Source organism: Panthera pardus, unplaced genomic scaffold (genome assembly GCF_024362965.1).
Source record: "Panthera pardus isolate Hobbes unplaced genomic scaffold, ASM2436296v1 HiC_scaffold_17, whole genome shotgun sequence".
NCBI lineage: Eukaryota > Metazoa > Chordata > Mammalia > Carnivora > Felidae > Panthera > Panthera pardus.
Window position 1 is genome coordinate 9,404,284 of NW_026526732.1, and position 16,911 is coordinate 9,421,194.

General features: G+C 46.5%; 1 protein-coding gene across 2 annotated transcripts in view; it reads right to left on the reverse strand.

Moving 5' to 3' along the window:
* Nucleotides 1-623: 623 nt before the first annotated feature.
* Nucleotides 624-16,911, reverse strand: part of TULP4 (TUB like protein 4) — a 242,569-nt gene continuing 226,281 nt past the window's right edge. For both annotated transcript variants that reach the window (XM_053904314.1, XM_053904313.1), the window contains exons 12-16: nucleotides 16,680-16,824; nucleotides 15,311-15,404; nucleotides 11,992-12,135; nucleotides 6,668-9,186; nucleotides 624-4,917 (exon numbers count right to left, since the gene is read on the reverse strand). In XM_053904314.1, coding sequence (XP_053760289.1) covers nucleotides 4,801-4,917; nucleotides 6,668-9,186; nucleotides 11,992-12,135; nucleotides 15,311-15,404; nucleotides 16,680-16,824 — 3,019 coding nt within the window. In that variant the 3' untranslated portion in view covers nucleotides 624-4,800. The remainder of the gene's footprint in view (nucleotides 4,918-6,667; nucleotides 9,187-11,991; nucleotides 12,136-15,310; nucleotides 15,405-16,679; nucleotides 16,825-16,911) is intronic.

A 16,911-nucleotide genomic window follows, 5' to 3' on the forward strand; every position in this document is an offset into this window, starting at 1 on the left:
CCACTTAAAGCTGGCAGTAACCCAGGGACTGAAGAAACAACTGGCTGGTGGGGCTGGTGGGTCACATCAATGGATAGCTGTGATTTCTTCTCCGAGGACTCAAGACCCACACCTGATTCTGCACACAAGTAATTTTTTTTTTTTTTTTGATCTGCAAAATTTTATTAAGCAATAGCTGGACAACTTTTACAATTTCAAATCATCAAGAAAAAAATAAGGAGATTAATCCATCTCAGTAATAAAGACAGAAAATAATTTGGACAAACCACGTCATTTTGAATGCAAACCATTAATGCCTTCTAGAATACCTCCCACACAATCTAATACACAAATACATAAGAAGAAAGGCAAATAAGGGTGAGCTCATTAAAATGCAAGTGGGAATCTCAACAAATCTTGCCTGGAAAGTAAGACAAAGCAGGATGCTGAAATTGAAAAACAAACCAACATTGGAGGGACTGAGACGCACAGAGCAGCGCGCTATTCCCAAGGTCTGGATAAGAACATGCTGGTGGTCTGGTTTGGTCTGGGACCTGTGCACCTGCATCGTGCACTTACAGTTTAAAAAAAAAAAAAGGACAAAGAAAATGCCAGTAGTAATAAACTCAGAAATTATGTCCAAATTTACAGTACCAAAATAATGCATTTATTAACAAATGCAAAAACAATACCCCTTTGGTAAATAATACAGTGCCTTTTTCAGTCAAACGCATAACCCATGCTTTTCTACAACACGAAAAAAAATTTATCTACAACAACAAGATCTTAGAACCCTACCCCTCCCGTTTAAAAGAACTTGTAAACAGAAAATATCGGTACAAGTTACAAGAAAATTGCACAAAGCCAAAGAAATGAAAACAAAATAAGCCACAACCCTTCAAGAGTTTTATCAGCCGGAACTAAGGAAATACACAAATGGTGAGATCAGAGCTGTGTGTTGTTACAAAATCCCAGGAACTCAAGCATTTTTGACACACTTTGTCTCACTTTGTTCACAATTAAACTTGGCCAAGGGATAGATGGCCCGCGCAGGGACACGATGGGGTCTTTCCAAAAAACCTTTTCAACTTGAAGACAGTGTAACACGGTTGAACACACTCAAGAACTCAAGCCAGCCCGGGCATATACTCCTTTGTTCTTTTTTCAACCCACACTATGGCTTTTTGGGGGCAAATGGTGACTTACTTTAGGGCTGTTCACAAGGGTGTCCACTGAGCAGGGCACACTCATGGGGAGGATCCTGTCTCACTTAGAATTGGCGCTTTGGTGCAATTTTACAAGAACTTGACTCCAAATGCATTTGTTTCTAGAGGTAAACCTGCCAAAGATTATTTTAAATGCACTGGTTTACATTCACCAGATAGCTCATTGATGCCGGAAAAGAAATGTTTCTCTGTAAAAAGAATTATTTCGAAACACACCTTCCAAGCTTGTAAAGTGGAATGAGGACACGGTCACATTTTGAACCGTCGGGCTGTTAGAGCTGGACACTTTAGAATTTCGTCCAGGTCATTCCTTTCATTTTATAGATGGACAAATGGAGGCCCAAGGTCACCCTCCAGCTCTGTGGCAGAGCAGGCTTGACCCCAGGGTCAAGATGACTGCCTGCTGTTTTGCACATCCTCATGGGACACTCAACTAGGGAGCAATGAACGTGGGGGAAAAGACCAACCTGTAAAATCCTGACTTCTGCTGCCATTAGAGCCTTCACATTTTCCTGCTTCCTTGGCACCAACTTTTCTTGGAATATACATTCAGTGGATACACTGTACCCAAATCTGTGCCTTTGGTTTGATAAGGTTAGAGGCAGAACAAATTTAAAATCCGTTTTTAGGTCTCTTAATACACTCCTTTCCTGGAAAAGGCATGGATTCTTCATACAGTTGCCTGGGCTAATGTTTTTAAATTTAGAGACTCAATGAGGTAACTTAATATTAATAAATTGCTATATTAATAAGCACGAAGTATGTAGGTAGAATTCCATTTAAAGTACTGACTTTAGTAGTATTTAATAAATTGAGACTGAATGAAAACAATTTTTACAATCAGTGAAACCATCACCATTAACCTGAAAGACTTAACTTTCCCTACGCTGCAGACGTCTGCATAAGCGTGGCTGGCAGGACAGGGTTCCTCCTCTGGGCCAGAGCACAGAGCCAGACCCCTGCTACATCTTCAGGGGCCGAATCCTGGGTATGCTAAACCCGCAAGACAAGGCCTGTGTCTCCATGTGCAGAAGAGACCTTTTGGGGAATGAGTCAAGAATTTAGAAAGTTCAATTATTTGCTACAAATATTCACTTCCTCTTCACAAATATCTTTGTATTTTTATTCCAAGGACTTCCCCTTATAATTGCTTTTGGTAAGAAAAGTTCAGAAATATATCTTTTCTTGGTCTTTGTATCTCAAAAAAACAATCAGAATCTGGAAAGTGGACACTTAGTGACAATAATGCCTTCCTCTGCTACTCTTCTAATTAGTCTCCTCTTTTCATTTCATAGCACCTTTTATTTTTAATTAAAAGCATTCAAAAGAAGGGACAATATTATTTTAGGATATGTCATCTTAAAGAAATCTACTCCTCTGTATATAATCAATACCACAGGATGGAAAAAAAAATTACTTCTAAAGAATAGGAATTTTTTCCCAATTAGAAAAAGTTACAAATTGTCCAGCAAAAAACCCTTCTATCATATCCTCTTTATTTCTTGCAGCAAAATGTACTGCTACCAAATAACTCATTACAAACATACTACTTTTCTAAATAAATAAAATGAGCATAACTCACCAGTACATAGCCACAAAATAATTCCTAAGAACACCATTAAAGCAAGATAAATAATTATCTCTTGGACAACAAAACAGGGGAACTGCATTTAAATTATTTTAGAAATAGGCCATAACCATTATTGCACAACTAATATAAACACTGAAACATCTTACCAAGCTATAGAAACACCTATAAAAGAATTATATAATTTTGAATATGTTGCTAAATTCTTTCTGCAAGAATTTACCCACCAAGAATCAGGCTCAATATTTTAAAATATAAGATGGAAAACTCTGATGTTGGCTGGGAGATGTCCTCATCTGTGCTCCTTCAAGGTCTGGAGAAAATGGTGAGTGATTTCGTCTTGCTCTGGGGAAGGAATGGGCCAGTTTCTTTTCTAGTTTTTAAACCAAAACAAGGAATGTAAAAATACATTATTTTCAAAAGACTTTTCTGTAGTGTCTTCCATTTGTCTGTTCCAAACAAAACCCAAATTGAGGGCCCTGTGCCAGTACATAGCTCTTGTGCTCCTGCCCTAAACAACATCACAGGTACGAGTGATTGACAACAATGAACTGGGCTTTGTTATCATCAGGGCTGAAGGCTGCCCAAAGTGTCCCCTAAGGAGGAGGTGGCAGGAAAAGATATTCCAGGGTGTGTGTGTGTGTGTGTGTGAGATCAACCAACTCTCTTAAGTACTATAATTTTAATAATGTGTTCCCAGTGGTTTATCTCCTCAGTAAACAGTCTATTCAGTTAATAAAGAACTTTTTTTCCCCCTCCTACTTTTTTCAAAGAGATGACCATACCTCCATCTTTCAATACCCCGTCGATTGCTTAAGATTTTGTTACATTTCTAAACCATTAGAAAATATTTCTAGTCAAGTGAACTTTAATGTGGCCGAGAAGAGGAAAGGAGTGCTTTCAAATGAGTATCATCAGCATTTTTCAGATGAGAAAGTGTGGAACACTTATCTACTGGGAAAGAGAAGGCCGTCTGCCACATTTTCCAGATTAAACAATAAAATGGGGGAGGGGATGAAGGTTGTTTTTCAGTAAGTGGGTATCTAGTGACTTACCAGTGCACTAGGTGACAAAGTTGCTTCCCAACCATGTGCCAGATCTTTCCATTTTGTCTTTTACCTTCTCCCGAAGGCAAGCACACTGTATGATTGTTACAGAACCCACGGAATTCTGACACGTTACACGACTAGCAGAGTCTTCAACGTAAACATCGTGCAGAGAGGAGCACAGCCCTCGTACTGCTTCAAGTCCCACCGTGTAAACCACCCAGGTGTCCATGCGCAGAAGCTCCTTCCTCACCTGCCGTCCCTTCCTCCTACATCATCGTGAGCGAATTGGATTCAGAGCTGGTAAGAGCACCGCTGGACAAAGGCTACTGCTATTAGTCAAACACAGTGCATTTGCCATAACACCCTTCATTAATCAAGTCACTTCTGGGGGAGTAACATTGTATGTGTGAACTGAATGGCCCCGTAAGAGAACCTGTACCTTCAGGATTCGGGGTTGTTCTTTTTAAAAGTCTTTTGTTTTCACACTAGTGGTTACAATAAGGAGGAGTAATAAAGGTAGGTGTTGTGGAGAACAAAAATAATGCACACTCCCTAGTCTAAAAGAACAGCAGGCGGGAAGGCAGTCTACCTTCCTTCCGAAGGGCCCCTTGTCCTGGCAGGTGACAGAAGCAGACACAGTAGGACATTACCACGGCAACTATGTTTCCAAAAAGAACACCAGGTGCCTCGCACGCTTTGCTTCCAGATACCACTCTTCCGTATTCTCTTCTTGTTTAAAAAGAAAGAAGAAAGAAAAACAACAAAGGATTATAAAAGCCCAAACAAACAACAACAATTAGAGGTCAGTCCCCTCTCCTGGGCCTGACAGATTCTTCCAGTTTTGCTCTTGTCTTCTGGTCCCCAGGCACCCGGGGCCCCGTGGGACTCCTCGAGCATCGCCGATCAGACCTCTCTGAAAAGGCTCCTCTGCCTCTCTTTCCCACCCGTAGCAGCCTCTTCATTTCAGGCGCTGAGTCACGTTGGCCAGGGCAACCGCAAAGGCCTGCACAGCTGAGAAGGGGTACTGGAAGTCCAGAATGTACGCATTGCCATCAATCCTTCCAAACTGCATCACCTGGGGGGTGGGAGGGAGGTGGGCAGAGAAGCAAAGACATTAAAGGAAAACAAGGTGGGAAACAGCACAACCGCCTGTGTGGCTCCTGAGGGAAGACGACAGCGCAGTCCAGGAGGTAGTCCCCCCAGAGAGGGACTCTGATCAAACTTCCTGAGCTAACTATGGGTTTGTCGGAAACAAAGGGGGAACCTGGTAAACACACAATGGGAAGATAATGAAGCAAAAATTCAGAGCCTGGAAAGCTCACTGGTCAAATGAAGTGGCTTCCTCACCAAGGAAACAGGGGAAAGAAAAAGTATGAAGAAGAATCTACAGGCTAACAGAAGGTTGAGAGAAACATCAATTGTAATTATCAAATGTCACGGGTCAGAGAGGGGCAAACATAGTCCACCGCCTTCCCGCAATGCTGTCTCTCGAGCTCGCTTTCCTTTGTCATTTTAGTACTTACTGTGATCACACACTGTGACTATGTAGCTTTTCATATACATATACAGATATTTACATAAATATTGTATTTATAAGGATTATATTATATATCACACATAAATTATGTATAAATATTATATAAATATAAATACTTATATAAATATTTAAGTACATTTGTTTACGGTCTTTCTTCCATTTTGGTAAACTCCATGTGAGGACGGGGATTTTCTCTCTTTTCCTCATTGCTCTGGTTTCAGCACTTAGAGCAACGTTGGCAAACTCTCTGTAAAGGGCTGATGATAAATACTTCAGGCCTCGTAGGTCACAGGGTCTTTGCCGTAGGACAAAAGCTTTGTCGTAGGACAAAAGCAGCCTTAGACAATACTTAAGTGGGTGGGCATGGCTGTGTTCCAATGGAACTTTATTTATAAAAAGAGGCAGCAGGTCCAGTTGGTCTGTGGGCCACAGTTTGCTGACTCCCAGCTCAGAGGATTGCCAGGTACACAGCAGGTGGCTCAATAAATATTCGAGTGAATTAATGAAAATGAGATTTAAGTATGAGAGGTGAAGGGAACTCCCAGGATGGTGAGGAAGTGCAGTTCCAGAACAACAGCTATGCAGCAGAGTTAGAGCCACCATTTCAGGCTGGAGCAGAGGAACTGAAAAACCACCCGATGTGTTTAACTGTAGTGAGAAGAGATTTACATTCCGCCACCGAATCAGGGAATGATGTACTATAAGTACACAGAAATAAACAAATACTGGGTAATTATTTGGTCTAGGAAAAAATCCCTATGTAATAAAAAAGGAAATATAGTTAAGCCATAATACATGGCTCAGCTATAAACCACATATATTGGCATAATGAGATAACCAAAGACTGCTGATTGAACTAAGGGGGAAGTTCACGTGTCTGTACATATGGCAGTGGGGGTGAAGAAAATAAACCCTCATATTCCTCAGGAAGAGGTCAATACACGATGTGAAAAACTGAAAAATCAATAAATAGAAATGGGAACACGTTCTTTGCAAACACAGTGTCAAATACCAGAAAAAAGCCAAAGTTGGAAGAAAGAAAGTATCTCTGGCAGAGCAGGTTTGGGGAGCGGGCAGGGGGCTGGGCAGGGGCCTGCTAGTTTTTCTCATGGGTCACGGAGACTTGGCCACTTGGCTTCAGAGGGATCAGTTGTTTTCCATTATTTCCCATTTGGCTCCTGGAAGGCCAAAGCACTGCTATCCTTTAGCAGGTTTTTAAAAACCCACAGAGACCAGTCAAGACCAAAAAGCAGGGATCTGGGCCATGCCCTGGGACATGCTTTCTTACCTGCCGCCCCTCTAGCTCGATTTGGAAGTTCTTTGCTGACTCCTGGGTCACGCGCCCCCCAAAGTCCAGCTGGTACACTTGGGTGGCTTCGTTCCACAGAGGCTGCTTGTTGGCCATGACGTACACAAAGCCCTGGCTGCCCAGCCGGCCATCTTCCTTCTCGCTGGCTTTCCGGCACTTGAACTCCTCCAGCTCGCTGGCCGTCCGCAGGCTCCTCTTGCTCTTCCAGCCCTTCTTGCTGCCCTGGCTCTGGTTCATCAGCTCATCACCACTGATGAACAGCTCGGGCTCGCTCTCTGAGCTGTCCTGGAATTCATTCGTCTTATTCAACTTCTTCGACTTCAGTTGGTCTTTCTGACTCTTCACTTTCTTCTTCTCTCTCCCCAGGCGAGGGCTGGAGATCAGGGAATTAAAGTCACTCAAAGTCCTTGCCTCCTTTTTCACTTTGCCCTCTGTGATGGCCTGAACATTTCCTTCCTCTGCTCGGCTGTCCAGGCGCTTCCGGTTTTTCTTCCCGAATTTCTCCGACCGCTGGGGGACTGGGCTTTCTGTCAGGGAAAGGACTTCTTGGAAGTTGTCTGTGGTCTCTACCATCACCTCTGTACCCAAGTGGCTTTGGAGGTCGGTGGGCGGTGGGGACACGAGGGGCTTCTCCACCACCAAGTGTGCCTTGGGGGGCAGAGTGCCCTGGGGGTTTTGCACGGGCGGGCAAGGGCTGTAGGAATTCCAGGGGTGCAAGGCGATAGGTGGCAGCTGTAAACTCGAGCAGGTGCTGCTTCCCGGATACATGGGGGGCAAGGTGCAGTAGGAGAGGCTGGGCGGGTAGGCTGGCTGGAGAGCCACTGTGGACTCCTGGGGTGCAAACTGTGTCGGGGACAGGACATCTTTCGGGGAGCAGGGGGTCTGCACTCCCGGCAAAGGGGGCGTGTTATAGCTCCCTGGATACGGCATTCCCATCCCATAGCCTGTTTGGAAAGTGGCAGTAGGGCTGGCGGGAGACTTCGGGGAGACGAAGGGCACTCGGGACACGTCCAGATGCTGGCTCTGACCTACTATCAGAGGAGGCAGTTTCAGGGGGTTGGGCACTGCAGTCTGTGCTGTCCTTTCCTGAGGAACCCAAATGTCTTCCCCCAGCACAGGGTCCCACTGGTAAGGGGGTGGCCGTTTGACGGCCACAGCAGCTTCAGTCAGCGTGGGGTGCCTCAGGGGCTTCTCGACCGGACAGTGCTGGGCCAGCGCCTCGTCCTCTGTGAAGGCCGAGTTCACGTAGTCGGCGCGGTCGCGGGCGCCGTCTGGCGGGCTCAGGAGGCTGTAGGACGACTGGGAGGTCAGGGGTGAGGTGCTGGCGGCGTGGGCCAGGCCCGAGCCGGGCTGCACACCTCCAGCACCCCCGGCGCCAGGCTCGGGCCGCCCCGCCACGGCCCCCCCGCTGCACTGACTGCAGGTGTACAGGGCCGGCGGGGGCCGCGCCGGGAACTGCGCCGCACCCTTGGGCTTGGGCGGGTGCTGCGGGGGGACCCGCGGGGGCTCGGCCAGCTGCGCCGCCTTGAGCGCCACCTCGCGGTTGTTCCTGCGCAGCGTGGCGTGGATGAGACTGTCGGGCCTCTGCGCCGCGCTCCGACCCGGGACTAGCGGGCCGGCGATTTCGGGGTACGGGGGTGGATCTCCCGTCGGGATGGAGTAGCGTGGGACGGTCAGGCGGTTCAGGGTGGCACTGGTGCAAGGCTGGGGGACCTTTTTCTCAGTGGCGGTGAGCCGCAGGGTGGCTGAGCTGCCCGGGCCGGGGAGGGTGTAGGTGTTCTGGGAGCAGAGCATCCGCGTCCGAGGCCGGCACACCTCCTCCACGTTGCCGCTGCTGTCAAAGGTGGTGATCCTCTCATAGCCCAGGGGCGTCTGGTAATGTGCCGCCGTGGGGTACAGCGAGAAGTCGCCCTTCTTCAGGCACGTGTCCACCGGAGGCTGCGGGGGCGGCAGCGGGGGCGGGGGCGCTGCTGTGGTGGGGGCGGCGGGGATGGTTCCCGGGTAGGGGGGTGGGGGGTTCATCTTCGCCACCTGGACCTCCTGCGGGGCACTGAACACCACTGCGTCCCCCTCGGCGGCCAGCTGCGGCACTGGCCGCAGGGCCTTGGCGGACTTCTGCAGGTGGTCATGGTCTCGGTCTCCGTGGTCCAACACCGAGAGCTGGATCGCCCCTGGAGCTGGCGGTGGCAGGGACAGCTGAGCGGGGTTGGGGATGATGCGGCCCATCTCCACACCTCCGAAGATCACCTGTCCGGGGTTGGAATAGCGGTTGGAGACTGGGTACTGGGTGGCACTATCACTTCCATGCTCAGACGTCCCCACTGCCGTGGTCTGATTGGTCAGGACGTCCAGCTGCACATTCTGATTGGCCAGCAGGGACTGCACCAATCCTATGCTCTGTGTGGGGGACATAGCTTGCGCCGAGCTGTGGATGGGAGCGATGGGGATGTTCACGGTACATGGAGGGTTGTTCTCAGGCACACCCGATGCTCCCGTCACTGGGAGGAAAAAAGAAACATGCACTGCTTACAAAACTGCCATGAAACTGGGTCAGAATAAGTAATACATCTGAACTCATCCAGTCCTTTTGCATACAAAATGCAACTGCTTCAGGCGGAGATGTGTTTGCTTGGGGAAAGCCAGATCTTTCACACAAGTTATACAAAGTTTCTCCAAGGTTTCTGGAAGGGCACAGGCAAGCGGGTAAGTTCTGCAGGGTAGCCTTTGTTGTCCACTGGTTAAGGGCACTGTCAAAGCTTTTCAATGAATATGCTTCTGAACCTTCTGAATTTGGTACCATGTGCCTAAATGGTACCATGGCAAATACTTAATTTTTTTTTAAATTGATTAATTTTTTTAAAGTAGGCTCCATGACCAATGTGGAGCCCAGTGCAGGGCTCAAACTCACGACCCTGAGATCAAGACCTGAGCTGAGGTCAAGAGTTGGATGCTCAACCAACTGGGCCTCCCTGGAAGCCCTACTTTATTTTTAAATACTTAACTGTTTAAAGATACTTTCTACTCATATTCATAAAACGGACCACTCTCTTATGCAAGGAGGGAGTGACGGTAGGATACTCCACTGAGCACTCATAAGGCCTAGGCTCTGGAGTACGTTTAGCCACAGTTATGGACTGGTTAGTACAGGAAGGGTCATGCAGCAAATGTGTATCTGAAATTTGCACATAAATTAAGTTTCTGTAAATAGAACCATGTAAGATGTAGTAAAGATACCAATGAAAAGAATCCTGTAGCAAATCTGTGTTATTAGGGAAGGATAATTTCCTAATTTATCTGCTTTCTAGCATTTCCGACAGTATGTAAGGTATAGCCACACTCTGTAAAACCCTGTAAATCTATCCTATATATGTACACATAGGGAATTTAATGAAGCATGAATTTGAGCAGTGATAGACCACACGCAGGTGCTCAGAGCCACTGTTTTATACTGCCCTGTTTAAAATGCCATTGACCCCTGGCAAGTTTGCTCATCTGGGCCTTTAAGTGCTATGTAGCAACTAGTATACGAGCAGGAAATAAGATTTAACTAGGTAATTGTAAAGGCTGACTGGCCTTTTACCAGAACTATGGAATGAAGGCAGCTAGTTTCATCAAAAGTTAAGCCCACCTTTTGAGCCTGTCCCAGACTTCCCTACTTCCCCCATCCCTTCCCTGGGGCCCTCTAGTGAGATGTAACTATCTCCTGGCTGCATGAATCTGGGTCCTGTCTCAAGTTTTCTATTATTCCTGTTCAGATCTCTCCTCCAGATGGCCTCTCATCTGCATGGAGAACTGAAGGCAGGTGTCTTCCAGGCTAAAGAGAAGAGTCTGTCACCAGCATTAAAGGCAAGCACAGAGACAAAATGCTCCCTCCTCTGACTGCGCAGCACAGGCACTAACAGCAGCAGCAAGGGCTGAGCATTTAGGGAGAGCTGTATTAGTCACACTCTGGGAGCACAGGGAGGGTGTTACGGGGAAAGTGTAAAAGATACTTCTAAATACAAGATTCTGAGATTGCGGAAAGGGCTGTAAAGCTCAAGTGTGTGAGGCTTCACCAAACTGCAGGTTTATGTGGTTGCAAAACCTTGCCCATTATGACTTTGATAGTCTAGAATATCTGCTCTGCTTATGAGGAGAGGTATATCATCAGAGGACCAAAGACAGCTACTGTCAGAAAGTACCGTACAAATAACTTTACATGTAAAAACCCATGAAGGAGGTAAACGACTCCCTCAAGTTCTTCTTGAGGAATGCTGAAGCTGGAATGCAGGTCCTTCCCTGTCCCATGGCGAGGACCATAGCCCCTTCTGTTCCAGAACCACCAAACACAGGAGAAGTCAGTGGTCCATGTAGGATTCCTCTGGCTCGGAAACCAGAGACTTTCAAAAACTTGCTTGGTTCTAAGGAGAGGAGTCTTCATATTTATAAAATTATGGGTAGACGTTTCTGAGAATAGTTACATAGAAATAACTGACGACTTAGAAATTGTTCTACTCTATTAATCAAAATAGAATCCCTCCCCCCCCCCCCCCCCACACACACACTAGAAAATACTTAATTTAAGATGCCATCAACATGGGGCGCCTGGGTGGCGCAGTCGGTTAAGCGTCCGACTTCAGCCAGGTCACGATCTCGCGGTCCGTGAGTTCGAGCCCCGCATCGGGCCCTGGGCTGATGGCTCAGAGCCTGGAGCCTGCTTCCGATTCTGTGTCTCCCTCTCTCTCTGCCCCTCCCCCGTTCATGCTCTGTCTCTCTCTGTCCCAAAAATAAATAAAAAACGTTGAAAAAAAAAAAAAAAAAAGATGCCATCAACATCTGAAAATTTTTAAACTGGGACTTTAAAAGCTTGTACCAGATTTTACCTTTAACTCAGACTAGGCTTCTGTACACTGAGATGTGAGTTGCACACTGGGAGAGAGATGTCTGAACGTAAAGGTTTTCTGTCCCGGAGATGGGGCGGGTTTGAGAAACCAGGTTCTGTGGGCACCACAGCCTATGAGACCTGGTTTCAGTTCTGATTTTACTGAGTTCTGATCAGTCCTATAAACTTCTCTACCTGGGCATAAGACTAAGGATTATTGTGAAGATAATAAAACAAGAAGGCAGAATGCTCTGTGGATATGAGGCCTTGCTCGTAGCTACCCTCCTCCCCAAACCAGCAACAGTATGCCCTTCTCCTGTGATATGCCACCACACCCAACAATGGAGGAAGTCACCCTTTGCCAAAGCAAGGCACAGACTGGCATGCTGTAATCGTCCACAACTTACCACTCTGTCCCCGTCACGACCCACTAAGAACACACCTGGTAAATCATCTTCATCTTCACTGAAAACATTTGGGTTGAAGACAGGTAAATTAACATAGTCCATGGAAATCTTCCGAACCTCTGGGAGATAGATGGTCATCTGCCGTGGCTGGAGATGCAGGAGGCTGGTTTTATAGATGACTGGTGGGGAGGAGGAGAGCGCTGTTAACAGAGACATGCAGGAGGACGGCCAAGGTGCCGACAGAGCCACAGGAAGAGAAATGGCGCTGTGCTGTCCCTGCCATCAGAAGACAGATCTGCGTGGGCCCGGGAGAGTCTGATGGCAGCCCTTCACTTCCCTTCTGCACACCACTGGCCACCCCAGCCATGGTCTGGATTCTGTAACAACAGATTCTCAGCCTACCCCAGTCACTTTGCCAAGTGGTTTTCTACAGAATCACACATTTCAAATGTCAAACACGTGTCTAAGACTTAAATGCTTTTCTGGAATGAGCTGGGGTATGATAAATACGTATTTTAAAAGCCTCATTTGTGATCAGAAGGATAACTTAGTAAAATTGTTGGGATATCCAGAATGTCACGCTCAGGGGGATCTCAGGCAACTAGAAGATGGGATGACGTGGATCAGGGAAGAATGAAACACTGCTCTTACTCAGGACTGGATTCTTGTTTCCCTGACTTTCAACTGCCATTTCATGATCAGGATAGAGATTTAGGGAACTTCCACACCATTTCTTTATTTTTAATTTTTTCTTAAGTTTGTTTATTTATTTACAGAAGAGAGAGAGGGAGAGTGCAACTGGAGAGGCAGACAGCGAGGGAGAGAGAGAGTCCCAAGCAGGCTCCACCCTGGCAGCGCAGAACCTGGCTTGAGGCGCAATCTCAGGAACAGTGAGATCATGACCGAGCCAAGATCAAGAGCCAGACGCTTAACTGACTGAGCCACCCAGGTGCCCCTTCACACTGTTTCTTTAAATACTAAGATTTTATTGGATCAATAAGGACATTTAAGAGAATGCCTAGATGGCAATTAAAATATTTAGATGAGACAAAATAAGTTAAAACCAATAAATCTGAATTTAGGGCTTGCAGTAGGCTGAAGTCAGGATGACACCAGCCCATCAGCTTTCTTTTATGTTTTGTACTCTTCCCTGTGAGGTAAGTAGAGGTTCTGTAATTATTACTGTTATCCCTAGTTTCTGCTAAGGTAAGCACAGTTCTGTCTCCACTGCTGTCCCCGCCAGTGCCCAGAGGCGCCTGGCTGGCACTCCCACGGTACCGCAGGCCTTCTGGTGATGAAATACCTGTGTGAGGCTGGCGCTTGGGCTGGTGAGGGCTAAGAAGACTTTTCCAACCGAGTGCTCATCACAGGTCTTATTCATGTGTTCATCTCTCTTGCTCACAAAAGAGAATATGAATTTTGGCTTTAAAATTCTGGACAGTTCTCTCTGGCTTAAGAATTAATGCATGCATTAAAGTGCTATTCTTTGTTGTTCAGATTGATAAAAAGAAATAAAATTTAAAATCTGAGGAGGGATTAAAAATTGTGTCAGTTGCCTCCAGGGGGAGAAAACTAGGTGACCAGAGGTGAAGAGAAAGATTTTTACTGTATACTGCTTCAAATCTTTTGAATTTGAATTTATTCCATATTTTTAAAATTGAGAAAGCAAAAAATTAAAAATAAAAAAATTTCATGAGCCAGATAATTCTAATTGAAGGAAACAAATTATCCAGCACAATTATCTAATATAAAATATCCAACAGTACTCACTTTAAAATCCATTAGGGTGACAAAGATTGTTTAATAGGGTACCACAGGTAACATACCTTCTAAAAGCTAAGAGATAATTTCTTCTCTAGTAGAATCAAATGGAAAATTCTCTTAGCTTAACAAATGAATATAATAGCTAACATGCTTTTTTTTAAACGGTCAATGGTTAGGATAATGATTTCATTGCAGTCACACAGAAAGCTTTTATTTTGGGCACTCGAATCCCTCACACTGGAGCATCCCGTACCTTGAAGGCACTTCTAGGCTCTCCCATGTTAAGGTTCTTGTTGACTTATGTGTGGATCTACTCAACATCTAGAAGGAAAAGATTCATTAAAATTCCATTCCTTTTTTCAATGTTTACTGAAATAGGCAGATGGCTCAGGCCTCAGCGTACTGACGTGGGGTGATCGCAACGCTTGCACAGTGGTTACTAGAATCACCAAGCACATCAGTGGGGCACGGCTGAATTACTAAAGAACAGAATTTCATGGTCATCAGAGACTTTGCAGGTGGTTGAAAATATTATTAAGAGATTTCTCTGCAGTATATACTGGGACAGTCTATGGTTATTTCCTACGTCAGTTTTATGTGTTATTTTTATTCCTCTTTTTCTTTGAGCTGAGAAACCTCAAAATGAAAAATCCAAATACAGCACTGTTTAATAAGTCTCCTAAGACGCATACATGGCATAGGTCTTTTTAACATCTGCTTTGCAAGAATTACTTAACTGAAAGGATCTACTGATGTCTGAAACAACTTAAATAGTCAGATTCAGAATTTTTCACAAACCATTTTTAGTAGGGGACACAGAGCACATTCAAGATGGGTCCACCAGCCACACGCAAACCTCGCCTTCCAGAGACGTGTGCGTGTTAAGTGATCAGGCAATCTAGCAAGGCTGGGGGACGGCACAAGCCCTCAGACCACCCAGCGATGCGCCTATCGCGATGAAGCTGCTCTGAAAAGGACCTTCTGTCATTTCACTCCTTCTGAAGTAAGGAGTGAAGTAAACACGAAGTAAACACGACAGGTTAGTCCTATTCCTTCAAGCAGGAGTACAGAAAAGAATGCAAATTCTGGGTTCTAGCCCAGCTTTTACTCCTATGGTTCTATTTTCCTCCAGGGCTCAAACTTCTCACAGAGTATTTATCTGGGACTTCTACATGAAATCTGTGAAGTTTTACCACAAAGAACTGTACTGACAGTCAGCCAGCTTCTTACAGTCTTTAACGCTTTCTTCCCAACTTTCTTCGGACTCAAGAACCTAAAGACACTGGTACCAAAACCTGCCCACCGTGAGAGGCCACGAATCAAAATAACCAGAGCTTTGTTAGAGATTTCTGCTATTTCGGTCTCTTCATAAGTCAGGGCTTATATAAAAATACGGAAAGCACTGCTGGCAAAAAACCAATTTGAGTAATAATTCTAATTTTGTGAAATTATGATGGTTCGAGTCAAAGTGTAGAGGTAAATAAAGTACATACTAATCTTTTGGTGCCATAAGAGCTCATCTGAATGGTCTTTTCAAAAGTCTCAGTTCCACCTGGGAGAGCAGGCAGAGAAGAGGGCACGGTTTTTTACCTGCACCGAGGTTGGTTGGCAGGAAAGCAGCCAAGCCCACAATCTTAAACTTCGTTCCCCAGATATTAGACGTGACCTGAGCAAGATAGTTGTGCTGTGGGAGGGAGGGGGGGGGGGGGAGAAAAAGGAAAAAAAATTACAATCTATTTTTATATCTTCTATTGATCACTGAGGAAGTAAGAATATTAACATTTTTGCTTAAAAAAGACACAGGTGGGTAATGTTGGAAATATTCACTCTCTGTATCATTCCACCATTTTTAAGACCGGAAGCTAACTGTAACGTGCCAGGCACCTGTTTCTGAATCGTGGCTCATGGTGGCTCACTGAGCTGGGATTCTCAGGCTGGAAGTGAGGAACAGATGTGTCCCAGTGTGTCTGCACATGTGTAGGTTAAAAAGGCCACAAAGGCAATCTGGGCACATTTTTCTTCACCTCTCCTTTCCCACAGTCACTGGACTAGAGGGGTTACACCTAGCTCTGGATCCATTTTTCCCCTTGATATTTCTCCTGGAAACGCTAGTTGCACTGATACCAGTATGTCCCCACACTACCCAATTACCTATTTTCTCATTCAATTCAATTAAGAAAAAAATTTTTTTTAATTACCAATATGCTTAAGCCATGAGTGTGCGTGTGTGTGCAAGAGCAACAACAAAGGCGAATTAAAACCAGCTCCTCAAAGAGCTTATTACCTACTGGAGGATATAAGGCATAAAGGAAGTGACTGAGAAATGTTGTAAACAAGATGCTTGGGGACCACTGTGGCTGAGCCAGGGAAAGAAGCCTTCACCACGGAGGCTGAGTTCTATCTGGAAGCACGCCGGCAGAAACAAGGGGAGGAGATGGAGAGGGTAAGCTGGGTCACCCCAGTGACCCAGTACAGCAAAGGCACAAGCACAGAAAGAGGCCGGTCAACAGCGAGGCTGTGGCACTTGGAGGACGTCGCGGGGACCAGGATGGACAGACGGGCAGCACAGACTGTGGGGCCACCACCAGGGACGGGCTGTTGTGGACACGGAGAGTCACCAAAGGGTCGGAAGTGGCTTGAGAGGGCAGAGGGAGGGTACGTCTCAACCAGAGCTGCCCGTGGAAAGACCCATGTGGCCATGGGGGTGTGTCTGAGGTGGAAAGGAGGTCCTGGGGATGTGGAGGTGTCGGGGCCTGCCTGAGGGCAGGGTGGCGAGGAGGGAGAACAGGGCTCTGGTTCTCTACGCCCCTTGTCTGGAACGACAGTGGCCGGCACGGAGACTGGGGTGGCGAGTGCAGGTGTGATGCACCGAGGGTTCAGCCACCGTCGGGCACACGCTGAGGAGGGAGAGAAGGGCGGGGGAGCGATGCGTGGCACCGACCCGGACCCCAGATGCTACCTGAGTGATGTCTTCAAAGGGAAACTCTCTTCGCGTCAGGCTGGGTGAGCCAATGGAGGGCTTGCGCATCGGCAACCGGGGAGACCTGGACATCTCCTGAGCAGCCCGGGACAGCTTGGGAGACTTCCGAGCCTCAATGTTGATCCTGTGGAGACAAGGCCAGGAGGGTCAGGCCCCACAGGCGGGGGAGGCGCATGCTGCCTCGGCCCTCCCCTTCATGCTCTGGTGGCCA